The sequence below is a fragment of the Gopherus evgoodei genome, chromosome 2, assembly GCF_007399415.2.
Source record: "Gopherus evgoodei ecotype Sinaloan lineage chromosome 2, rGopEvg1_v1.p, whole genome shotgun sequence".
Taxonomy (NCBI): domain Eukaryota; kingdom Metazoa; phylum Chordata; order Testudines; family Testudinidae; genus Gopherus; species Gopherus evgoodei.
Genome location: NC_044323.1, coordinates 117,729,966 through 117,757,012, shown reverse-complemented (window position 1 = coordinate 117,757,012; position 27,047 = coordinate 117,729,966). Strand labels below are relative to the sequence as shown.

At 43.2% G+C, this 27,047-nt stretch overlaps 1 protein-coding gene across 5 annotated transcripts in view; it reads right to left on the bottom strand.

Moving 5' to 3' along the window:
- The window catches only part of STX17 (syntaxin 17), an 89,147-nt gene extending 66,248 nt beyond the window's left edge, over positions 1–22,899 (bottom strand). The window contains exons 1-4 of one of the 5 annotated variants that reach the window (XM_030551579.1): positions 22,766–22,899; positions 19,430–19,537; positions 17,230–17,328; positions 13,526–13,707 (exon numbers count right to left, since the gene is read on the bottom strand). In XM_030551579.1, the coding sequence (XP_030407439.1) occupies positions 13,526–13,648 (123 nt within the window). In that variant the 5' untranslated portion in view covers positions 13,649–13,707; positions 17,230–17,328; positions 19,430–19,537; positions 22,766–22,899. Of the gene's footprint in view, positions 1–13,525; positions 13,708–15,164; positions 15,183–17,225; positions 17,329–19,429; positions 19,538–22,765 lie in introns of all 5 variants that reach the window. The other 4 variants (XM_030551580.1, XM_030551581.1, XM_030551578.1 and 1 more) reach the window with 4 other exon arrangements.
- Positions 22,900–27,047: the final 4,148 nt, after the last annotated feature.

The window sequence follows — 27,047 nt, the reverse complement described above, 5'->3', positions numbered from 1 at the left end:
ACTGTTTAGCTTCTGGTCAGAAAGTTTAGAGGAGGTGCACTGCGGAAGACCATATTCTATTATGCAGAGGCTGCTAGAACTGTGTCACTGACTAAAGAGGAACTTTTTCAAGCACATAGGGTCCAGAGTGATTACTGAATACCACTCAGAGTACTCACCCTCCAGAACACTCAGTGGACTTGGGCAGAACTAACATTCTGTTCTGAAAATCCCCTGTAACCATAAACATGCCCTGAGCCCCAGATGGAGCATGCAGCAAGCCACTTGTGCCCACAAAAACTTTTGAAAATTCCACCATAAGTTACTTGCTCAAGGTCACACAAGAAGTCCATGGCTGAAAGAGAACTCAGATCTCTCAGTTCCCTATCCTGTGCCCTTACCACAAGAGCATGCTTCCTCTATATCAGGGGCTCCCAAATTTGGTTTCCGGCTTGCTCTGTGGCCACTGGGAGCTGTGAGTGGCCATACTTGCGGACGCTCAAGTAAACAAAGCATCTCGTGGCCTGCCAGGGGCTTACCCGGTACACACCGCGAACCAAGTTTGGGAACCCCTGCTCTATATATACACACAGCGTATCATATCCTTCAACCTCTCCTAGTGTTCTCACAGCAGCTATGCTGATCTACCTGAGACTATTACAAATTTTGATATTTGTAAGGGTGTTGTATGAAATAGTCATACTGAAAGGTTTGTGTCAAATATTCATGTTAAATATTACATTCAATACATGTTTTGGGGTAAGAGAGCTTCATATTCAAGCAATGTGTTTTAGAAAATAATAGTGACCTTCAAGAAAGCCTGACAAAGAATAGAAAGACTGAGTGCTAATTTCTTAGGGAGTGCCCTCTCAAACTCATATTGGTTTAGATTCTCAGAACCCCTGATTATGAGGAGAATTCAAAATATTGTTTTATCATCTTTGAGAAGCAAGAGTCTAACAGGTGGTCTCAAGGTCAAATTTCATTATACATTGATTTTATATTTTCTTCAAACAAGTGATTTAGTAGATTAATTGTCTGGATTATCTCTGGAACCTAAGGTTTAAATCAATATTCATGAAATGAGGTTAGCGACATTGGCTTCATCATAAGTAAATAATGTTGCTGCTTTAAGCGATTTGGCATAATTAATGATTTTTGCTTAAAAGTAACCTGCAAAATAAAGACTAGATTCTACAAAGTTATCTTTTTACCCCAAGGGGTGATGGGTTTTTATGATTAAAATGTAATTCAACAAGAAATACTCTATAGGAAACAGTTTAGTTGTTGGTACTGACAGCCTGCAAGATTGCTGGTGCTAAAATTTATTTCAGTCAAAAAATTATAAAGAGATATATAAAAATGTGATGATTAAAGAGCTATTCCAGCTAATGTATTATTGTTCTGATTGTCTAGTCCAGTGGTGCCTAGCCTTACTACATAGGAGGGACACATAAACCTAAGCACAACCTTGTGTGGGTTAAAGATTCTACACATTTTAATACAATTTAAAGTCACCTGTATTGATTTATATTTTAAGTTCAACTTGTTTCATATGTATTTAAATAGAAACAACCTAGGTACAGTATAGTGTATTTACACACGATGTGAACTAAAATAATGTAAACATGACAAAACGTTAATGAATCAGCCATTAGTATATTGTGTTGAAGCAGGCCGTGGGCCTTATGAAATGCTCTAGTGGTCCTTGTATGGATCACAAGCTGTAGGTTGGGCACCCCGGTCTACAATATATGGGATGAGATTACAAATCCAGAAGGGCCATATATGAAATCCTATTAACTCATAAAGCTTCCATCCATAGTATGACCTTCTGAAAGTTTATAATTCTTCAAAGCCTTAGAAATCTTTTCTTAAATGGAAGGGTTAAAGTTTAACTTCGAGTGTGGCTGTACATTGAAAAGCAAAACTGTATAAATGACTCAGCACTTCTGAAAATCAAGTAACACTTTTTTTTTTTAATGTTGGATTCAATTTTGTATATATTGCTATATTTTTCTGTCAACATCCAAGAGTTTTTCTATTCTTCCAGTGTTATTCAGAGTCCCCACAATGTTTTTCACATATTTTTTGTACTTACAGTTTTTGTTAAATTCATCACATCAGCAATTGCATTAAAATAACGAGTAACAAATTTGGTAATATCCAGTGCTTTTGACATTAAGTACTATATCCTGTTAGTTAAAGTTGCTGTATTCAGATGTCTGTAAACGCAGACATATCAAGTCTCACTCACTGGGTGCGGGACTCACTCATCAGCGTGCTATCTCACTCTCACACATTCCTAAGCTTATCACACTCATTTTGAATAAATATATAAAGATTTAATATATTTTCACTTGGGCGCTACAGAAGACAATAATACATCCAGGGTCTAAAGCATGGGGCTTAGAGCTTCCAAGCTTGTATACTGTGGTAACCATGGAGACTTCAGGCCCGCATTCTATATTGCATGCGAGAGAGAAGGCTACGCTAGGGGCGGAGGGGTGTGTGTGAGAATACCTGACAGTTAAAAAAAAGAGTTTGCCCAAAACACAAAGCAGGACTTGTCCGAAAGTTTGCAGATTCTGCAAAATACAGTTCAATATTTAAATCAAACTGGACAAATTCATGTCCTCAGGGATCTCCAAACATCCAGGTTTTTGTTCCAACCAGCAAATAATTGTTTTAATTAAAATCCACTAGTTTGCACAGAATATAAAATTCTCACATGCCATAGACTTCATGTATGAATTAGGACATTTACATGTTTTGTGTGCAATATTAAGCATTGCACATTTTAAAACAAACTATTAAGTGCTGGTTGGATTAAAAATCTGGACTACCAGATGTTGCCAAGGACCAAAGATGAGACTCCCTGTTTCAAGCAGTGACCTAACACACCACTTGGAAAGTCTCATTCTTTGGGGCTGTAAATCTCACTGTTAAGGACAGCCAATCCTTGGCATCTATGTAAATGGCAACGACCCAATGTCATGAATAAAGGTACTGTAAAAAACAAAGAAGGTTTTTACATTAGAAACTTTTGGCTTTGTCTACGTTATAGAATTTTAGCAAGTTCAACAATCAAGACACTGGAAAGTCACCAGATCCTTGTCTAGATAGCATTAACAGATGCTAATACCTGTGGTGATTTTTTGCAAAACTTCATAAGTATACACACAGCCTTCGGTGACTGACAACCTAGTGAAATTATGACATTTCAAAACCAGAGAATGAAAGCTGAGCTGAGAAGGGAAGGGATTTTTAGTCAGTGTTTACAACTCTGCTTTGTTTTGTTTAGGTTATGAAGGAAGAGGGTTTTCTAAGAGTTTGTTTGGGATAGGGAGTTTGCCTCAGGCCTATCAAGCAGAATTTATGTAATTCAATCATTTCAGAAGGTTGACTTTCTAGGATTGTTACGTTTTATGGTCTGATAATTAACAAGACCTAAACAAAACAAAACTCCCGAACTTCAGCTATGGGCTGTGTACAGTACATGAAGCTAGTCAACCAATAATGTTCTGAAAACAGGAAGACAAACTTGTTCTAAATAGTGCTAGAAGTTCTTGCTTGTAGAATAAGAAACAAAGGTGATGTAGCTGGAATAAACGGTATAGTCAATACCTGAAAAATAAGATTTGTGTTAAAAACTGCTTTAAAGAATTTTCTCTTCTGTAGTCACATTTAACTGCATCATTTAATAGTTTGTACACTACTGTTCTCTACCTAAAAAAAATTAGATACTTTTTCAAAATGCATTAGATTTTGCAATTAAAAACTTAAATTAAGCTTTAACCATAGATAAAGTAGAATGTTTTTACTATGTGGTCACAGAAGCCTGTCACAGAAACAATGTGCAGTTGTACTGTCTGTAATTACGCTGTTGCTAAGCATGAGTTTCCCTGACAATGATCTTGGACAGAATTCTGGTCGTAGCTGCCTGCTTTGTACACAATAAAAGTTAAATCAGCACTGACCTACAGACTCATTTAATCTTAGAGGATATATTTTATATGCATGTTTTCACCAATCACAGAAAAATAGCTTTAAAAAATATTTATGTGTGAAAGAAACAGAATGGAGAGAAAGAGGAAGAGAGGAAAACCGAAAGAGACTGAAAATAATTGGTAGAAGCCCACCACTGTCTGATTTCACTCAATGGGCATAAATCCTAAGGGTACAATAGATTGAACAATCTATAGGCATTCTCAATCAACCAGGTAGTGAAGCAATCAAACTATATTAATAAATTAAACTACCTCATTCCTTCAGAAACTTTACAAACACATTCTGGAGGTGTCATTAACAAAGGGAGACACCAGAAGAAAGTGTGTAGTTCTGGCTATTAAGTCTATAAATAGTGGAAAGTCCAAGTGGCTTCTCTAATAATGCTACAGTGAATGGCTCTTAATTTACATTGTGCGTTTCAAGATTCTAGGAAACATATAGCCTGTAGAAGTAGGGATAATTTTCTCCTATCCCTAAAGAAAGCAAACTCCATGGGTGAATATACTGGTTCTCATCAGTTTTCACTGCTTAAACTGAATATAAAGCTTTGTGCTAAGTGCTTGCCACTTATTTGAAGCCTGTTAGAAAGAGGTTTATAAACCATAAACATCTTTATAACAGGTTCTTCCAGCACTAACATGGTATGGACAATACATATAGGTTGACACTTTGTTCTATTTAGCTTTGTGAAGTAATACTTTTATTGCAACTAAGAAAATACAGAGAGCATATAAAATACCAGTTAAAACTTTTTAGCTGTATTTTAACCTTAGATTAATATCTAATACAGGGGTGGGCAAACTACAGCCTGTGGGCTGGAGCCGTTTTAAGCCGTCCCGCAAGCTCCCGCTGGGGAGCTGGGTCAGGGCCACACCACGCCTAGGAGCCGGAGAAGGGACATGTCACTGCTTCCGGGAGCCACTTAAGATAAGCACTGCTCAGAGCCTGCACCCCTGAGCCCCTCCCCACACCCCAACCCCCTGCTCCAGCCCTGATCCCCCTCCTGTTCTCCAAACCCCTAGTACCAGCACAGAGCACCCTCCTGCACCCCAAATCTCTCATCCGCAGACCCACCCCAGAGCCTGCACCCCCAGCCAGAACCTGCACTCCTTCCCACACCCCTGCCCCAGTCCAGATCCCCCTCCAAAACCCTTGGTCCCAGCCCAGAGCCTGCACCCTCAGACAGAGCCCTCAACCCCTCCTGCACCCCAACCCCAATTTTCTAAGCATTCATGGCCCGCATTACAATTTATATTCCCTGATGTGGCCCTCGGGGCAAAAAGTTTGTCCACTTCTGACCTAATATGTAAGCCACAAATATTTCATTCTGCTTAAGTCTATTAGTATGAGAAAGGGAATGGTGAAACTTAAGCCTTAGTTCTGCATTACTCTATTCAATAGGTGGTCTGTCCACCCTTGGCTTTTATTACAAGATAGTCTCTTATATCTATGCATTTCTTTCAAATGGGAGGCAGTGCTTTTTTAGTTTGTTTTGATGTGTGTTGGATGGTTGTTCTACTGAAAAAAATTCCATTCTAAACCTCCTTCCAGTGGAAACAGTTATGTCAATATTCATTCACACACTGCATTATCCATTATGCCATCACTGAAACACAGCTCACCAATAGCTTTAGAAGAGTTACAGCACCTCCTGTAACCTCCAAATTTAACAATGGACACCAGATATTCCTTTTTTAGGGCTTCTCCTTTCCTCGATTTTATTTATTATACAGGGAGCTGGTAGCACCACGTAAGTTAAGGTTGCTCAAAACTTCCCATTACAAGACTCTTGTCAAGGTTCCTTCCCCACTCTGAACTTTAGGGTACAGATATGGGGACTTGCATGGACACTTCTAAGCTTAATTACTAGCTTAGATCTGGTACACTGCCACCATCCAGAATTCCAGTGTCTGGAGCTCTCTCTGTCCCTCCAAAACTTTCCCCTCCTTGGGTTGCCTTGAGGGACTTCATCAATTCCCTGGTGAACACAGATCCAAATCCCTTGGATCTTAAAACAAGGAGAAATTAACCATCCTCCCCTCCTTTCCCCCCACCAATCCCTGGTGAGTCCAGATCCAATCCCCTTGGATCTTAAAACAAGGAAAACTCAATCAGGTTCTTAAAAAGAAAGCTTTTAATTAAAGAAAGAAAAGTAAAAATCATCTCTGTAAAATCAAGATGGAAAATACTTTACAGGGTAATCAGTTTCATAAAGCCCAGAGGAACCCCCTCTAGCCTTAGGTTCAAAGTTACAGCAAATAGAGGTAAAATCCTCTCAGCAGAACAGGAACATTTATAAGTTGAGACAACAAAAATAAGACTAACACGCCTTGCCTGACTATTACTTACAAGTTTGAAACATGAGAGACTGATTCAGAAAGATTTGGAGAGCCTGGATTGACGTCCAGTCCCTCTTAGTCCCAAGAGCGAACAACAAACAAAGAGCACAAACAAAAGACTTCTCTCCACCAAGATTTGAAAGTATCCTGTCCCCTTATTGGTCCTCTGGTCAAGTATCAGCCAGGTTTACTGAGCTTCTTAACCCTTAATTATCTGTTTATGACACGCCCCCCAAATCTCAGACAGCGTGGAACCACACTGGAGGTGATTTCTTCCTAGAACTTTAGAATAAACAGATTAATACAACACATGCACCTTTACATATATTACTAATTATGTAAAACTAAAAGATTTTCTACATTTCAAGGACAATTTTTAACCAGTTGATTCTGGAAAACTTTCACGGGAAAGTGCATCAGCTACTTTGTTAGAAGCTCCTGAAATGTGTTGAATTTCAAAATCAAAATCTTGGAGAGCTGAACTCCATGAAGAAGTTTTTTGTTGTTTCCCTTGGCAGTATGAAGCCGCTTTAGCGCAGCATGGATGGTGTGTAGCTGGAAACGCCGTCCCCAAACATATGGGCGTAGCTTTTCCAGGGCATACACAATGGCGTAGCATTCTTTTTCACTGATGGACCAGTGGCTTTCTCTCTCAGACAGTTTCTTGCTGAGAAACACGACAGGATGAAATTCTTGATCCAGTCCTTCTTGCATTAAAACTGCTCCTACACTACGCTCAGACGCATCTGTGGTTACTAGGAATGGTTTGTCAAAGTCTGGGGCCCTTAGCACAGGGTCAGACATGAGTGTTGCCTTAAGCTGGTTAAAGGACTTCTGACACTCATCATCCACTTAACTGCATTTGGCTGTGTCTTTCTGGTCAGGTCTGTTAGTGGAGCAGCAACTTGGCTGTAGTGTGGTACAAATCGCCTGTAATATCCGGCCAAGCCTAAGAAGGATTGGACCTGTTTCTTTGACTTTGGGACAGGCCACTTTTGGACAGCATCCACTTTGGCCTGTAGGGGATTTATCGTTCCTTGACCCACCTGATGTCCAAGGTAAGTCACTCTGTTTTGGTCTATTTGACACTTTTTAGCCTTAACAGTTAGTCCTGCCTGCCTGATGCGCTCGAAGACTTTTTCCAAGTGTTCCAGGTATTCTGCCCATGAATCAGAAAAAAATGGCCACATCATCGAGGTAGGCAACTGCAGATTCTCCCAGTCCTGCTAGGAGACCATCTACAAGTCTTTGGAAGGTGGCGGGTGCATTTCGCAGCCCAAAAGGAAGCACATTAAATTCATACATCCCTGCATGGGTGATGAAGGCTGACCTTTCCTTGGTGGGTTTATCTGGCGGTACTTGCCAGTACCCCTTGGTTAAGTTTAATGTAGAGATGAACTGGGCAAGTCCCAATTTCACCAACAGCTCATCGGTGCGGGGCACTGGATATTTGTCAGGACGAGTCACAGCATTTAGCTTACGGTAGTCCACGCAAAAGCGTATTTCCCCATCTGGTTTGGGAATTAGAACCACTGGAGATGCCCATGCACTGTTAGAAGGGCGGAGTATACCCATCTGTAGCCTGCTTTGGATCTCCCATTCTATAGCAGCTTGGGCATGAGGAGACAGCCGGCAGGGTGGGGTTCTAATTGGGTGAGCATTACCTGTGTAAATGGAGTGGTATGCCCATTCAGTCCATCCTGGGGTAGCTGAGAACATTGGGGCGAAGCTAGTGCACAGCTTCTTGATCTGTTGCCGCTGCAGACGTTCCAGGGTTGTGGAGAGGTTCACCTCTTCCATGCCACCGTCATTTTTTCCTTCATAGTTGACATCTTCAGGCCACTCAGCATCATCTCCTCCCTGGGCTGTAAACTGACATACCTTGAAGTCTCTGGAATAAAAGGGCTTGAGAGAATTAACATGGTACACTTTAGGCTTTAGGGTTGAGGTGGGGAATGCTATGAGATAGTTAACAGCTCCCAAGCGCTCTTGGACCATGAATGGCCCTTCCCATGACGCTTCCATCTTATGGGCCTGTTGTGCCTTCAAGACCATAACCTGGTCCCCTACTTTGAAGGAACACTCTCTGGTATGTTTATCATACCAGGCCTTTTGCTCTTCCCGAGCATCCTTTAGGTTTTCTTTAGCAAGGGCTAAGGAGTGTCGGAGGGTGCTTTGTAGGTTGCTTACAAAGTCTAGAATGTTAGTTCCTGGAGAAGGCATAAACCCCTCCCATTGCTGCTTCACCAACTGTAATGGCCCCTTAACCTCGTGGCCATACAGAAGTTCAAACGGTGAAAACCCTAAACTGGGATGTGGTACAGCCCTGTAGGCAAAGAGCAACTGCTGCAACACTAGGTCCCAATCATTGGAGTGTTCATTTACGAATTTACATATCATGGCCCCCAAAGTTCCATTAAACCTCTCCACCAGGCCATTGGTTTGATGGTGGTAAGGGGTGGCAACCAAGTGATTCATCCCATGAGCTTCCCACAGATCTTTCATGGTCCCTGCCAGGAAATTAGATCCTGAATCTGTAAGGATGTCGGAGGGCCAACCTACCCTGGCAAAAATGTCTGCTAAGGCCTGGCACACAGTTTTAGCCCTGGTGTTGCTTAGAGTACTGCTTCCGGCCATCAGGTAGCAAAGTCCATGAAAGTCAGTATGTACTGCTTTCCTCTGGGGGTCTTTTTTGGGAAAGGACCCAGAATATCCACAGCTACTCGCTGAAATGGGACCTCAATTATGGGGAGTGGCTGGAGAGGGGCTTTGACCTGGTATTGGGGCTTTCCCACTCGTTGGCACACCTCACAAGACCGGACATAATTAGCAATGTCCTTGCCCATTCCCTCCCAGTGGAAGGACTTCCCCAATTGGTCTTTGGTTCTATTCACCCCAGAATGGCGACTGGGATGATTATGAGCTAAACTCAAGAGCTTTACCCGGTACTTAGTTGGAACTACCAACTATCTTTGAGGATGCCAGTCTTCCTGGTGTCCACCAGAAAGAGTCTCCTTGTATAAAAAAGTCCTTGTACTGCAACAAACCAGGATTGGTTAGAAGAGCTGAGAGGCGGTGGGGTGCTCTATGCCGCCACCCAAGCTTTCTGAAGGCTGTCATCTGCTTCCTGCTCAGCCTGGAACTGTTCCCTTGAGGCTGGAGACATCAGTTCCTCCTTAGACTGTGGACTTGGGCTTCGTCACTCTAGAAGCGATGTAGGTGATGGGGTTGTTTTCATTGATTGTGAACCGCTTTCCGCTAGTGCACTATGTGATATTTCAGGCTCTGGCTGAGCTTCTTGGGTAGGGTTGTCTACTGCTTCTGCCAGTTCAGGCCTGCTGGTGCCCTCTGGAGTTGGAGTTGTAGATGAGTTTGCAAGCGCTGGAGTCAGTGCTGGCAATGGTTCTGGTGCTGGTTTCTTTTCCAGTTCTGGTCCTGGGACTGGATGCACTATGGTTGTTGCAGTTGTTGGCAGGGGATCCGGTTCCACCACCTCTGTCTGGATCTCTGGTAACACAGACAGGGCTCCTGTGGACAGCTCAGCAACAGAGATGGGTGTGGAAGTTTGTTTGGCCTGGCTGCATGTGACCATTCCCACCCTCTTGGCCAGCTTCACATGTTTGGCCAAGTCTTCCCCCAGTAGCATGGGGATGGGATAATTGTCATAGACTGCAAAAGTCCACATTCCTGACCAGCCTTTGTACTGGACAGGCAACTCAGCTGTAGGCAAGTTTACAGATTTTGACATGAATGGATGAATTGTCACTTGGGCCTCTGGGTTGATGAATCTGGGGTCCGCTAGGGATTGGTGGATAGCTGACACTTGTGCTTCCGTGTCTCTCCATGTGATAACCTTCTTTCCGCCCACTCTCAAGGTTTCCCTTCGCTCCGAGGGTATTTGAGAGGCATCTGGGCCTGGGGATCTTTGGTGTGATTGTGGTGTAATGAACTGTAATCGGTTGAGGTTCTTGGGGAAGTGGGCCTTTATATGTCCCAGTTCATTACATTTAAAACTTCGCCCAGCTGACTGGTCACTGGGTCAAGGTGGGTTGCTGGAGACTGGTGAGGTGGGACAATAGGGTGTCTGGGGCTTTCCTTGGGTTGTAGGTGGGGTCTTGGGTTGCCCCCAGTGATAGGGTTTATTTTCGGTTTGCCCCCTCTGATATTCGCTCCCCTTGCTAGTAGTTTTTTTCTTTTCTGCCACTTCCACCCATCTGGCTCCAATCTCCCCCCGCCTCGGTTACAGTTTTGGGCTTCCCATCTAGGATGTACCTTTCTATTTCCTCAGGAACACCCTCTAAGAACTGCTCCATTTGCATTAGGAAGGACAGCTCTTCCAGAGAGTTAGCACTTGCTCCTGATATCCAGGCATTCCAATTCTTTCCAATGTGGTAGGCGTGTCGGGTAAATGACACATCTGGTTTCCACCTTAAGGCTCTGAACCGCTGACAGGCATGCTCAGGTGTTAGCCCCATTCTGATTCTCGCCTTGGTTTGGAAAAGATTATAATCGTTCATGTGTTCCTTAGGCATTTCAGCCGCCACCTCTGCTAAGGGTCCACTGAACTGTGGCCTCAGCTCTATCATGTACTGGTCTGTAGAGATGCTGTAACCAAGGCAGGCCCTTTCAAAATTTTCTAAGAAGGCCTCAGTACCATCACCTGCTTTGTAGGTGGGGAATTTTCTGGGATGGGAAACAGTACCTGGAGAAGGGTTGTTAGGGTTGGCTGCCACATCCTACTTAGCCCTTGCTAATTCCAGGGCCCGCTAGTGGGCCCTCCTCTGAATCTCCAGACCCCTCCGGTGGTCAGCCTCTTTGGCTTTCTCTTCTTTTTCTTTCATCTCCATCCCTTTTTCCTTCGCCTCCATAGCTCTCTTGTGAGCAGCTTCTTCCCTGGCTATTTCTGCATTAATTTCTAATTGTTTTAGTTCCATCCATCTCTTATGTTCATTGTCTTTCTCTGTTGCTTCCAGCCTAGCCAGTTCTAGTTTGTTAGTGGCTCCACTGGTACTCATTTTCCAGCTTTCTTGTGATGGCCACACTCCTCTGCAGTTCACTGAAACTGGGATGCACTCAGCTCAGGGCTGCTTGGTTAACAGAGACTTTCTAACTAGCTATACCCGAGAGGTAGAAAGAAAGAAAACAATTCAGCTTGTAAATTCCTTTTGCTAGCTGCTTGCTCACAGCTTGAAGCCTCCTTTCAACAAAGACCCTTGTTAAAAAAATTAACACCTCTGCCTTCAGGCTGCTTTCTAGGCAGCTAGAAAGGAGAGAAAAAAAAAATCCTACTGGCTTTTGGTTCCTAAAAAATCCCACACCGCTGCTCACCATGTCAAGGTTCCTTCTCCTCTCTGAACTTTAGGGTACAGATGTGGGGACCTGCATGGATACTTCTAAGCTTAATTACTAGCTTAGACCTGGTACACTGCCATCATCCAGAATTCGAGTGTCTGGAGCACTCTCTGTCTCTCCAAAACTTTCCCCGCCCTGGGTTGTCTTGAGAGACTTCACCAATTCCCTGGTGAACACAGATCCAATCCCCTTGGATCTTAAAACAAGGAAAAATCAATCAGGTTCTTAAAAAGAAAACTTTTAATTAAAGAAAGAAAAGTAAAAATCATCTCTGTAAAATCAGGATGGAAAATACTTTACAGGGTAATCAGATTCATATAGCCCAGAGGAACCCCCTCTAGCCTTAGGTTCAAAGTTACAGCAAACAAAGGTAAAATCCTCTCAGCAAAAAAGGAATCTTTACAAGTTGAGAAAACAAAAATAAGACTAATATGCCTTGCCTGGCTGTTACTTACAAGTTTGAAACATGAGAGACTGATTCAGAAAGATTTGGAGAGCCTGGATTGACGTCTAGTCCCTCTTAGTCCCAAAAGCAAACACCCAAAAACAAAGAGCACAAACAAAAGACTTCCCTCCACCAAGATTTGAAAGTATCTTGTCCCCTTATTGGTCCTCTAGTCAGGTGTCAGCCAGGTTTACTGAGCTTCTTAACCCCTTACAGGTAAAAGAGGCATTAACCCTTAACTATCTATTTATGACAACTCTATTTTCAGTTCTGTAGAACTCTGCCAGATTAACTATTCGGACTGAAATTTTCCATTGGGCATGCTGGTTAATGCTACATAGACCCACAAAATTTTCTTCCAAACTCTTCATCCTTTCCCAAGCTGATTAAAAAAATATATACCCCAATTCTACAAACGTTAACACACATACTTAACATTATGTACCAAGGGCAACTATAGTGAAGTTAATAGGGCTACTCATTATGCATAAAGTTAAGCATGCATATAAATCTTTGTAGGATTGGGGGCCTTGGTTTGCATTGCTTTGTGATCTGGTGTCAGATATAATTTCTTCCACTAAATACATTCTTTTTTAATCTTTTCACTGTTTCTGAATGAATGTCATCAATATTATGTTCCTTACGCTCCTTACTTCACAATTCATACATCACCTGTTTTTCTCCACCCATTTCAATATTAACTTAGGTAAATCTCCTACAGAATTACTTTAAAAACATAACGTCTCTTATAGTAGTTCCCAGAATACACTCAGGTATTTAAAACTATAGGTTTATTTTTCTCAACGCTTTAAAAGAGCAATATTCAACTTGTTCAAGTGGCTTTCCAGTTCAACAATCATATGCCAATATTCCCAATCAAAAACATACAATCAGGTATTAAGATTCAGCTACAATTTTCAATAAGCAAATCATTAAAGATTTTTCTATTTGCTTTAAGGAACACTAAATAATAGTTATTTCTCCCACCTCATTTTAATTACTAATAACCTAATACTAGGACAAACCCCGAGTTCCTTACACAGTCTTTACTTGTAACAATCTTCCACTGAAGCAAAGAAGAGTTTTGCCTAAATAAGGATTGAATTAAAACTAAGGACCTCAGGATTTGTCTTATTTCTTATAGAACAGGTCCACACACACTAACAGAAGTTTTTCTAAATATGTGGGTTTATCTATTGCTACGTAAACCTTCTATGACTAATGTGTTTGCAGAGTAGATGAATAAAAGAACCACTAAACTACACTGTCAAACAACAGCCACGTTTTTGTCAAAGCATCTCATCTTACAGACTACATTTGGCTGAAATCAGTATAAATTTTTAAGTATAACTGCTTCTGTACATTAATAAGAGCTATATTAGTAAGAGGAAAAACTAACCTTCTTAATATTAATTTGGTGCTTTCTCAACCTTTCGAGATCCGTTGGAATTGCCACTTTAATGAATTTTTGGATGGCGGGTTCAAGACGACGAATATTAACCTTTTCTTCGTCTTCAGACATCCTAAAAATATCTATCAAGTCAGAACTTGACCAATAAGACTTTACTCATCTAGAAACCCCTAAAAAGAAAAAGAAAAAGATATTTAAATTTAAGCAAGATTTATTAATATTACTTGCTCTGATTACAGTTTCACTATATTAATCTTTTAAAAACAAAAAAAAGTGTCAATATGTCACATAATGCCCTCAGACAAAAAAAAACATAAATTATTACGAATTAATCATTCAAAACCTGGATGATTCATTAGCTGAAATTAATGCCAGTGCTCAAAAACAAATTAAGAACTTTATTCTTGGGGAATATTCTCAATGGACAATGTTTTCAATCTGACAACAAAACAGCTAAATGATTAAGGCATATGTTTAAGTACTTTGATGAATAGGGACGGACTTGTGCACATACTAAAGTTAAAATAGTAATTAAGAGCTTTGCAGACTCAGAACCCAAACTTAACAATTTTAAATTCTCTAAGCTTTGTACATATTTGTAAAACTTAAGATATGCTGGAAAAGACACCAACACAAAATTGAGGGTGAAAGTTCACACACACACACACACACACACACACACACACACACACACACACACACACACACTAATCAGGAAATCCTGAGTGAAGGTTCCCACAGCAAATGGACTCTACCTTCTTGCAAAAATAATTAAAGCCCCAATTCTACAAAAACTAAGCATATTGTTTAAGTTGTTATAGGATCTGGGGCTAAGTAACCTGACTCTGCATCTTTCTTTAAACTGTACTTTGGGGGCTTTTTCTTTTCCCTTAGATGAAGATATATAGAATTTTATATTGCTGCATAAAAACACACACTTGTGCACATACACCATGTGACTAATAAAAAAAATTCCTTCATACTGTGTATGCACAAGGAACAAGAAAGACTTCATGTGAGAGTCTGAAAATCAAAAATGTCCCTTTATCCATGCAGCATTAGTACTGTATTAATACAATTTATTGAAACATGATTTTCTTTGATTTACTTTCCTTTAAAAAAATTATACAAATTTGGGCAGATCGATACTAGAAAGTTTTGCCAACATAGTTATGTCAGTAAAAGGACTAGTGTTGACACAGATTAGTGTAAAAGTGCTTTTCCATTGGAAGAGTTTTGCAGGTATAGTTAAACTAGCAGAACCCTCCGAGTGCAGAGCAGGCCTAGGATTGTAAACTTCCTGTCAAGTAGAGAAAAGCCTGCTGGACACCTAGTACTTCTTGCCCAAGCCTGTGGGAAAGGAGAAAGAACAACTTCTGGTGGGGGGAAATAGGAGTTTTCAGAGGAAAAAATAGTTCAAGATTAATCAAATTTCAATACCATCACCCTCTGATTTATCAATGTTGAGTTACAAATGATTTTCTTTTATAAAGAAAATACTACAAAAGCATGTATTTTTTCCTGAACAAAAAAAAATCACGTGGACAAGCAGATTTTAAAAAACAGTAGGACAAGTTTCAAGAGGCTTCCCTTCAAATATTTAAACTCAGCATTACCAATTATTTACCTTTTTCTGTTTCACAACCTCCAAAGAAAGGCATTTTAATTAATCAGTTTGGCAATTGTTTATGAATCACTCCAAAATGCAGAGGAATAGATTAGGTGATCTCCTAGATATCCTTTTCCATTCCAACAAATTCTGCACTTATACATGCAATTCCTGAAATGAGCATGCATCAATCGCCTTTAATTTTAAATCTGAAGTTTAATATTTCAATATATCTATTCCTTAAAAGCCCTAGAAGATTCTACCATTACTGATGTTCAGTGTCAAGTGGTTAAAAAAGAGTACATCAGTCCTTTTTTCTGGTTTTACTGTACTAAATCATATTAGAGATGTCCTTAATTAACAGTTATTATGAAGTCACCAGTCACAACTCCCCAGTTATGATGGAGTTCCATTTTGCATTTAAATGCAGGAATTCAACTTTTTATTATGAATAAAGAATACAGTGCATCATGCCCAAAATTTACAGCACTGATTCTGACAGTTTACAAGTAAATCCATAAAGAAGTTTGAATTAAAAATAATTACAAACAGGCTCCTTTAAGAAATTTAGCATGTGTCAGTTTTTCCTTTGCCCTGAATTATCTTAATAACAGACTCTTAAAACTTACCATATAGTAAAAATTAATTGAAATCTACTACATAGGCTGTATTTGAATAAATTAGATTGTAATTAAGATAAGCTAACAACATTGTTGTGTCTAATTGTTATTGTTATTTAGGATACACTCAGGGTCAGGTCAACAGTTCAGGTAAATTATGTGGGGCCACTGTGACAGCAGAGCTAACCTACCTCTCTAGTTTTTTATGTAAATTTACTCCTGGGGGAATTCTGCGCAGAATTTATGTCCCCTGCAGATATATTGATTCCCTGCAGAAAAATGACTTTCTGACAGGGAAGCCACAAGAGCGGTCATGCATCCCTCTCCAGCGGTATGTTTCAGGGGCCCAGGGCAGCCAGCAGAGAGGTAAATCACTGTTGGATAGGAGGCAGGAGTGTGGAAGATCTTTCTGGTGGTCCTACCCTGCGTCAGGCTCAGCTGCTAGTCACAGCTGGGCTGAGGACAGGACTTCCTCTTTCCTTGCACAGCATCTGGAGTCGAGTCAGAGCCACCCCTAGATTTATCCCCTGGCTGAAGGAAGCTGTGCAAACTTCCTTCCCCGCCACCTCCCGCACTTACTGCACTCATCACTCCTCAGCTGCAGGGGGAGGGATCCATATACAGGTAGCTGCTCCCCCATCTACCCAAAACCAGTGCATTCAGACCCCCTTGTATCCAGACCCTCCCAAGTCTCACCATCCTTCACTCAGACCTCCCCCCCCGATAAGCCCCATTCCCCCCACACCTGGATCACCCCAACAAGACACTCACACCCAGATCCCCACCCCACCGAGCCCCAACTAGCTGCATCTGGACCCCCCACACCCATACTCCCCTGCTGAGCTCTATCTCCCCACAGCGACAGCACCCCCACCCCCTGCTGAGCCCCAACCACCCTCATCTGGACCCCTTGCAGAGTCCCTTTACCATTGCACCCAGAATCCCCCAACAAGCCCCTGTGCATCCTGATTCTCTCCCCCTGCACCCAGATTGCCCCACAGAGAACCCTCTCAACCCATACCTGGATCCCCCCCACATTTGGATCCTGCCTTGCTGAGCCTACCTGCCCACACCGGATACACCTGGCACAGAGGGGCAGGGCCCTGAGATGTTTCTGGGGCAGGCCCAGTCTTTGCGCTGTGTCAGTGTTGGGTGCAGCCTCATTGCTGAGTCCATGCCCTGGGGGGGAGCTGCACAGTCATCTCCCACCTCTGTGCAGCCAGTGGCCTGTGCTCCCCAATACCATGCTGGAGCCCCCACATTTATTTGACAAATAAAATTTGCAGAATTTTAAAATATTGTGTCCAAAACTTTTTTATTTTGGGGGAGGAGGGGCACAGAATGCCCTCAGGAGTAACTGTGAATGCAGCAATTGTATTGGTTTCAGTAAGTGAGTGGTATGATGGAGATTAGACACACCATCATTTCTCAACAGCAAATTAGTCCTCCAAATTCTTACTCACTGCTTCTTAAAGGTTTCACAGCTTCATGCGAGCTTATACGAGTGTTGTAAGGCCCCTCATGGCACTGCTGTCTTGTCTCCACTGCACACTGAGACAGTACTATTAAGGGGAATAGAGAAGACATTGAGAAGACAGGAGTACAAAGAGAGCCCTTAAAATGCAGAAACTTCTCTCTCCTAGCCCCTCCTTCACGTAGGGTCTGCTCCAAAGCCTACTGAAGTCAACAGGAGTCCTTTCCTTAGACTTCTCTGGGCTTTGGATCAGCCCCTTAGTATTAGTCTCACTAGCACAGCCCTCTAAACCAGTGTTTCCCAAACCTGGGACGCTGCTTGTGTAGCGAAAGACCCTGGTGGGCCAGGCCGGTTTGTTTACTTGCCGTGTCCGCAGGTTCGGCCGATCATGGCTCACACTGGTTGCGGTTCGCTGCTTCAGGCCAATGGGAGCTGCTGGGACCCATTGGCCTAGAGCAGCAAGCCACGGCCAGTGAGAGCCGTGATCAGCTGGACCTGCAGATGCAGCAGGTAAACAAACCGGCCCAGCCCACCAGGGGCTTTCCCTACACAAGCAGCGTCCCAGGTTTGAGAAACATTGCTCTAAACCAACAAGTCAATTGCAAATTAAGAACCAGACTAATCAATGAACATCAGCTGCTATGGACTGTTCTGGCGAAGCAAAGTCATTATAAGCCCAGCAAAATGGGTTGTGTGTTCTGTCTGGTTCACCAGTGACTCTGTCCTTAAAAAGTTTTTTTTTTTTTTTTTAAATATCTAAGGTTAATACCACATATCTTCAAATCATTAGAAATATCATATGGCAGCATTCTTTTTAGGTTTCCCGCAGCTCCCATTGCTGCAAGTAGCCGTACATGCGGATACTCAAGTAAACAAAAAGAACAAGGACTACTTGTGGAACCTTAGATACTAACAAATTTATGTAACCATATGCTTTTGTGGGCTAAAACCCGGGCTTTGGAGCAGAACCCGGAGCTGCAGCACAGAGCAGGTCCAGAGCAGTGGAGCTGCAGGTTTTTGCCTGGAGCTGCATCAGAGCCAGAGCACAGCTCCAAAGCCCTGGCTAAAACCCATTTCATCGGATGCATGCAATGTGCTTAAATTTGTTAGTCTCTAAGGTACCACACGTACTCCTCATTCTTTTTGCTGATACAGACTAACACGGCTACCACTCTGAAACCTCTCATCAGGTAAACAAAGTGTCTCACAGGGCTTACCCTGAACAAGCCGCAAACCAAATCTGGTTCTAGACCACTCCTGACAGGTGTTTGTCTAACCTGTTCTTAAAAATCTCCAATGATGGAGATTCCACAAGCAATTTATTCCAGTGCTTAACCACCCTCACAGTTAGGATGCTTTTCCTAATGTCCAACCTAAACCTCCCTTGCTGCAATTTAAGTCCACTGCTTCTTGTCCTATCCTCAGAGGTTAAGAAAAACAATTTTTCTTCCTCTTCCTTGTAACAACCTTTTACATACTTGAAAACTGTTACCATGTCCCCCCCAAGTCTTCTCTTTTCCAGACTAAACAAACCCAATTTTTTCAATCTTCCCTCAAAGGTCATGTTTTCTAGATCTTTAATCATATTTGTCACTCTTCTCTGGACTTTCTCCAATTTATCCACATCCTTCCTGAAATGGGCACATTATTCCAGTTGAGGCCTAATCAGTGCAGAGTAGAGGAGAAGAAATACTTCTTTTGTCTTGCTTACAACACTCCTGCTAATACATCGCAGAATGATGTTCGCTTTTTTTGCGACAGCGGTACACTGTTGATTCATATTTAGCTTGTGGTCCACTATAACCCCCAGATCCCTTTCTGCAGTACTCCTTCCTAGGCAGTCATTTCCCATTTTGTATGTATGCAACTGACTGTTCCTTCCTAAATAGAGTACTTTGCATTTGTCCTTATTGAATTTCATCCTATTTACTTCAGACCATTTCTCCAGATCATTTTGAATTTTAATGCTATCCTCCAAAGCACTTGCAACCCCTCCCAGCTTGGTATCATCCACAAACTTTAGAAGTGTACTCTCTATGCCATTATCTAAATCACTGATGAAGATATTGAACAGAACTGGACCCAGAACTGATCCCTGCGGGACCCTACTCGCTATGTCCTTCCAGCATGATTGTGAACCACTGACAATTACTCTCTGGGAATGGTTTTCCAACCAGTTTTGCACCCACCTTACAGTAGCTCCATTTAGGCTGCGTTTCCCTATTTTGTCATGACTCAATGCACTCTCCCACATTTACTAACTGTACCAGTTTTAATTCACATTTTTAAAGATGTGTCTGGAACACAGAATAAAAAAACCAAAACATACTTACAAGTATAGTACTGTTTAAGTGACAGATAAAAACAATAGAAATATATATATTAGCTTTCCACTGCTTTTTAACCTTTACAAAATCTCTGTTAAGTGACATTAAATTCCAAGAGAAAAAGGCTATTTTTGAAGGCAAAGTTTATTGATCAGTTACTAGCAGTATTAGAGAGAATAGTCAAATCAGATGCAAGTTGAAGACTCTGTCTGTTCCTAGTGAGTTAGAAAGGGACCAATTTCTGAAATCTAGCTCTGAAGATAACTTGAGCTGAACTCTGGAAAATATGTTCCACGCCTCAGATTTATTCACAGATGAACTCACAGGTTTATACTTTTTAAAATATATTCAAATTTGTTTGTATAGCATATAGAATTGGGATTTGATCATAAGTACCTAAGAAAATGTGTCTTCTTATGATAAAGATTCTTAGAAATCAGTTGGACTATGTAGCTTTATTATATTTAAAGTTATATAAGAATCAATATTACTAAAAAGCTTGTATACAATATCATCCACTCAAATGTAAATATTTTTAATGGTCTGAGGGCCTGAAACTGCAGAGAGGAAGGTCAGCTAGTTACTCCCAAAGAGAGTCTTAGTAAAGTCAAACTTGGTCATAACCCTTTTCAAGATCAACCCATGAATAGATAGGTAGTTTATTTTTTCCCTTATTTTTCCTTCTCATGTTTTTCTCAGGCCTTGAAACAGGAGATGAATGATGATTTAGATATATATACTAAACATTAACAGAGTTCATTTGCACATTTTCTCTCATTGAAAACATTAATTGAAACAAGACTGAAATATCATTAGCCAATTAATCTGCACCAAAATAAAATATACATTGCTTCCTGTGGTCAGTGTCATAAATTTTATCATTACTATCAAGCAACAATTATCTGAGAGCTTTTAGAAAAAAATGCAAGCCATATTGTGTCCATCTTCCACTTCACAGGTGGACTGTCAATGCATCCCACTCATTTGAGCACTGCCTTTACTGAAACTTTATTGTTCTGGAACTTCACATATGAAGAATACAGAACATAGTATGTTATTAATTAATAAGTTTGTTCAGCAGATAATTGAAGTTTACTTTATGATTAGATTTAAGGTAATACTATATAAGACATTGCACAAGTGACAAATTTGTAAGGTTGAAGCTGTCAGATTAAAACCAATATTTTTAGAAGTCATTTTAACTTATTATTGTTACTGAGAGTAAAACAGTCATGTTTTCAGATCAAGTGCCTCTTCTGCTAAGCTACAGTCTCTTCACAGAGAACTCTCTCAGCTCCTATTGACTGAGACACGGTGGAAGTTGAGGGCACTAGGAATTTTACAAGATTGGGCTCCAATTTTGCCCATTTTTGTACCTGTTAATTCTATTCTAAACTTTGTAAAAATTGAGGCAGTTTATCTGTAATGTACACGTTGGTGATTGCTATTAATATACACCTGCAAAGTTTCATACTCAAGTACTTCTGCAGAAGCCTATCAGGACTCCTTTTCACTCACATACTGAAGTTACAAAGTGTAATAAACTTTGAACAGTTGTGTACACAGTGCTGTTTTCCATGTTGTACATTCACACGCATCTCTTATCAACTGTATTATGTCACCAAGTATAAATGTATGTACTTACCATTTTTATTTAGTTTTATAGGGCCACATTTTTAAATTGGCCACAAACCATCCTATATCTGCATCAACAACCAAATTAAAATACTGTTTACATGTTACTAATAGTGTTCCTATACAGCAATGTTATAATACAACCCATGTCACACAACAGGAATCTTCCTCAGAGGTTCAGGTCCAAAAATTTTAACCACAAGGTGTCCACATTACAACTTCAGACTGAGCGTGTAACCAGTTAGTGGCATGAAGGGCTCTAAACATGGTGGTCATATTCTCTGCTGGCGTAACTCCGTTCAGCTATGCCAGCAAAGAAGTTGACCGGTGGTTTGTGTCCACGTACCACATGGTTAAAACACAGTAAGTGTGACAGCTAACAGTGTTTCAACCCTTACATGGTGATATCTTCTTGTAACCCAGCATTTCAAAAGTGGGGGAACTGGGCACTACCCTGAGGGGTTCAGACAATTAATAAATGAAGAGATGGCCTTTAACAGCACATGTGAAGGCTCTGAAGGGACACAATAGGTTTCATTTTCCTGAAGTGAGGCTCAGCTTCCAGACTTGAGGAAGCACTGCTGTAACCAGCTCATCGCACTGGGCTGGACTCCCAACTATTTCTTTGGAAGTACATTCCGAGGTCCTTCAGCTCAGACCACCTTGCTCCTTGGCTGCTGCTGTGTGTGTGTGTGTGTCCCCCAAGCACTATTCCTGCAGAGGACCTACAGACTTTCCCAGACTACCCCGATACAGCCATGGGCACGTGGCACAGTAGAGGCGGATATCCCCGTACAGCTGTGAGGTTGGAAATGTGGCAGGGCAGACACAGACTGAACTGTCTGACTGTGCCTCTAACTCCTCACAACAATCACTGCTGTGATGAGGCCAAGCAGGGCCCATGCTTCCATTCAGGCGACCTAGGCAGTCGCCTAGGGCGCCAGGATTTGGGAGGGCGGCATTTTGCGGCCCTCGGCGGCAATTCAGCGGCGGGGGGGGGTCCTTCTGCACTCCATGTCTTCAGCGGCAATTCGGCGTCCTTCACTCGCTCCGGGACCCGGCGCTGAAGTGCCCCAAAAAACAGAAGGACCCCCAGCCCCCCGCCGCCAAATTGCCGCCGACCGGGAGCGCCAAAAACCCTGGCGCCGCTCCTGAGGCCAAGCCGCAGAGACCCAGGCGAGGACGTGCCCTATCCGCACAGGGGGGTAAGTCACCACTCCAAGAGCCTCCAGCCCCAAGGCCCTGCTCCACAGGAGCCACTGGGGGAGACACGAACTGCAGCAGCCCACAGCTCTGAGACTAGGAAGGGGAGGCGGAGAAACGAATCCCCCCACGCCTCGTCCCCATCACATCACGTCAGGCCCCCGTCTGACCCCCCGCTGTTGCTGGGCTCGGTCGCTCCCCGGCGCTGGGGGGGCGCGTCCAGGGCCCCCAGCCGGAGCCTCACACGCACCCCGGGCCCGCAGACCCCGCGGCATGGGGCTGCCCGGGGCAGAAACGAAAACGAAAGCGAGCCGGGCCGGGGGGGTGCTGGGAGGGGAGACACCGGCCGGCCGCTCTCACCTCACAGCCAGGCAGGAGGAGACGCCGCTGAGACCCGAGTGGGGCGGCCCGGGAAGGGGCCGGAGCAGGCGCTGCGGAAAGGAAGGAAGGAAGCGGCGGCGGCAGGACGGAGAGAGCGGCGAGCGCCCGCCCCCGGCCCGGCCCCACCACGTGCTGGGTGTTTCCTAAACCAGGAGCGCCCAGCGCGTCCTCCCCGCCGGCCGGCTTCCCGCAGGGCGCCCAGGCCCCGAGAGACTCAGCGCCGCGCACACACCGCAGCACTGCCCAGGCTGCCGCCCCCAGCCCTGCGGCGCCCAGCCCCTGTTCTCGCTGCCGGGAGTCACTCAGCTACATGTACTTGGGAGAGGCTGGGCCCAATTCAGCTGTTATAATCTCGCCCCCTGCTAGCGTGGATTACAAGTCAGCATTTTTTCTAGTTAAAATGTGCACAATTGTGCAAGATTAGGGGGGTTAAACTTTGTATTGATCTACATTTTCACAGCTGCAGGGAAATGATGGGGGGAGCTATCAAACAGTGGTTGTTTAATAACAGTAGATTTGAGATTCAAAAAGTTAAAAGTTGTATAACCCTTAAAATGCAAATTGTCAACCCCGCATCTGTCAAAATATACACAGTAAACATCTTTAAAACATGCATTTGACGAAGTGGGTATTCACCCAGGAAAGCTCATGCTCCAAAACGTCTGTTAGTCTATAAGGTGCAACAGGATTCTTTGCTGCTTTTACAGATCCAGACTCATAGCTTGTCTACATCACAAAGTTGCAGCGCTGGTGAGGGGGTTACAGCGCTGCAACTTAGGAGGTGTACACATCTGCAGGGCATCACCAGCGCTGCAACTCCCTGTTTGCAGCGCTGGCCGTACTGGCTGGTGATCCAGCGCTGGTAATCAAGTGTAGACACTTACCAGCGCTTTTCTTGACCTCCGTGGAATAAGCAGGTATCCCAGCATACCTGAGGAAGCCTCTGGTAATCAAGCAGGTCTCCTTCCCCGGTTTGCTCTCGCGTTCCCCGAACCCCCGAGCAAGCAGGTCTCCTTCCCTGCGGTTTGCAGGGGGGTTCGGGGAACGCGAGAGCAAACCGCGGCGAAGCTGGTCTCCTTCCCCGGTTTGCTCTCGCGTTCCCCGAACCCCCGTGCAAGCAGGTCTCCTTCCCTGCGGTTTGCTCTCGCGTTCCCCGAATCCCCGAGCAAGCAGGTCTCCTTCCCTGCGGTTTGCAGGGGGGTTCGGGGAACGCGAGAGCAAACCGCGGCGAAGCTGGTCTCCTTCCCCGGTTTGCTCTCGCGTTCCCCGAACCCCCCTTGAAGCCGCCCAACAGCGCTGCAGTGTGGCCACATCTAACACCACTTGCAGCGCTGGTTGCTGTAAGTGTGGCCACTCTGCAGCGCTGGCCCTATACAGCTGTACTAATACAGCTGTAACAACCAGCGCTGCAAAATTGTAGATGTAGACATACCCTAAGACGGCTACCCCTCTGATATCTTTAAAACAAACTCTATAAAGTGTTTTTCTTACTTTGCCTAGTTGTCTATTTCTGTTATCAAGGGAAATATGTGTAATTCCCTAATAAAATGTTGCTGCTGCAAGGCTTGCTGCTGGAGCTGGTCCCTAACCCCTTCAACAATTTGTTTAAGTGCATCTTTATCTCACTCCCATTCTTTTCTAGGTTGTTCACATTCCCCCCACTTTGTAGTGAACTTCGCTTGGTGGGGCAGCAAGTGCAGGGGTCAAGCCACAGCCAGACAGTCTGAATCTTGGGATGACTCTGCCATGCAATCCAGGAGGCCAAGTCATATTTTGTTGTCCCAACCAGAGTCTGATGGGATCTCTCAGGCAGCCAGGGAAGGAGTGAAGGGTAGGCAGACCCAGACCTTCTCTCTCCACTGAGTCCTAGCCCAGGGCCCATGGGAAGAAAAGGTGCCTCAGTCCCTTCTGACTGCCACTCCAGATCAGTCTTCCCGGGCCACTTCCTACCTTCCCTATGTTCCCTTCAGTTTGGGCCTAGCCTCATCAGTTCACAGCCTCAGCTGAGGGATAGTGGGGGGCTTCCCAGTTCACTCTCAGAATCTAGTTGTTCCTCCGCGTAGGATAGCTACTCAGGCATTTCCAGAATACCAGACATTCTGGAACATCTGGGAATAGCATGGGCCTGCCCTCACTTCTGCTTCTGTGTGACCTCACATACATGTGTGTGCAAGGTCATGCCACACAGGTGATGCCATTTTTCAGAGTGCACCCTTTCCCTATCTCTGTATCCTTGATTCATGTCTTCCTCTGCCTCCATCCAATGGCTCTACCACACCTAGCTACTGTGCAGGTGTCACAGACCCATCACCTATTGGCCACTGCTGTCATCAGGTATCACCCCCAAAACAGCCTATTGGACATCCTCCCAAGTTCCACCCTGCCTCACAGCCATTGGCCACAGCTGTTGCTAACCACTGCACCCTCCCTGTTTCCATTGGTCAATGTTTCTTCTCCACCTGTCTCTTTAAAAGACTCCATTGGCCCAGATGTCATCTTCTTCTTTGGTGACCATGACTGTTCTCCTGGGCCAGTTTCTGTGCTATTACCTGTCAATCACAGCTGTTGCCTGTCATCTGGGGAGAGGGATAGCTCCATGGTTTGAGCATTGGCCTGCTAAACCCAGGGTTGTGAGCTCAATCCTTGAGGGAGCCATATAGGGCAAAAATCTGGGGATTAGTCCTGCTTTTGGCAGGCGGTTGGACTACATGACCTCCTGAGGTCTCTTCCAACCCTGATATTCTATGATTGGGTGACACTGGAGATGTGAGTTGAAAGCTGGAAGTGACCTTGCATGCTCTTCAAAATGGCATCATCCACAAGATACAGATACTAAACCAGATATGGTTTAGTCTCAGTACTGGATGGGGGACAAACCCTAGGAAAGCAGGACTGCCCAGTTTAATACTGGACAAGTGGCCTGTCTGCTGCTAAGTCAGGAGGCAAGGGTAGACCCCAGCCTCCTGGCTGAGTCTTACTCTCAGTTACAATCCTTTCCCTGTAGAGTCCTCTAACTCAGTGGCTACAGCCTGGATGCCTTCTTGCAGCCAGTCTCTCCTTCACTCTTCCCCGGGCCTGACTGCCAGATCTCCCTTTTAAGCAGGTCCTCTATAGGGTGCATGCCCAGGAGCTGCTGAGAGGCATGGCCTTCTTGGCCTAATTCTGCTCCACCACTCCTTAACTTTTTGCAGGGTCTAAAAATAGGTTTCTGTATAAAGAGAGATCTTGTTTAAGCTACTTTTGAATTTATTAATAGCTAGATTAGAAACCTTCAATTGTATTTATATAAGCCATTGGGTAAACTGGCTCTATTGTGTTCCATTCAGTCAGAAATCGACCATCAGTGATGCTATCATCCTTGGCAGTGCTCATTCCTGATGACCACTCCTGGTTCTGATTCCTCTGTGTGGTTGAAGAGATGTTTAACATGTGTCACTAAGTATATTGGGAGTAGAAGCTCTGCTAGAAGAAAACAGAAGAGTTCTTCAAGTGAGAAAAATTAAAGCTTCCATTTCTAAAAATAATAAAGAGATACCAATTCTTCCGTCAACTTAAGAGGTTTTCTGAAGTGAACTCTTTGGAACCAAAATTAATTATGCTTAAAAGTATCACCTAACTCATGCAAAGAACAATATAGTTAGGCTGTTCTAACTGACAAATTAGAAGATGGAGTACTGGTGGGGACAGTTATAAACCACCAACTGAGACAGGAGAATAAGATGAGCTAATCTTAAACATCTATAATATATAGAAAGAAAATTGTGTTATGATGGAAGATTTCAATCTTGAGGACACATACTGGAGATATCTTGACACTAGGAAAACTTCTTTGAAGTTTCAGAAAATTATAGATAACTTTCTAACAGAAAAGTATGGAAGCCATCTTGGGGTAATTCTATATTAGACCTCATTCTGACTGAGAAAGATTTTAAAAAAAGGTTGGCTACCTAAGCTATCATTACCTAATTAAATTTGTTAGGCATGAACTGAATATAGTCCTGACCAGTAATATATAAACTTGGTGTTTTAAAATACCCAATCTCTCAAAGCTGGAAAAAATCATGAGCAAAGCTGAGTGGGAGGAAAATTTTAAGTATTAAAATATGAATGATAATGGGTATTTATTAGATGTCCCTCAATAACTTACAATTCCACAGTCACATAAGAAAGCTTCTTTGATTTGAAAACCATCCTGGTTAAGAGGGGAAGTGAAAATAGCAATTAAAATAATATACAACAAATGGAAAAATGGGTAAATTGA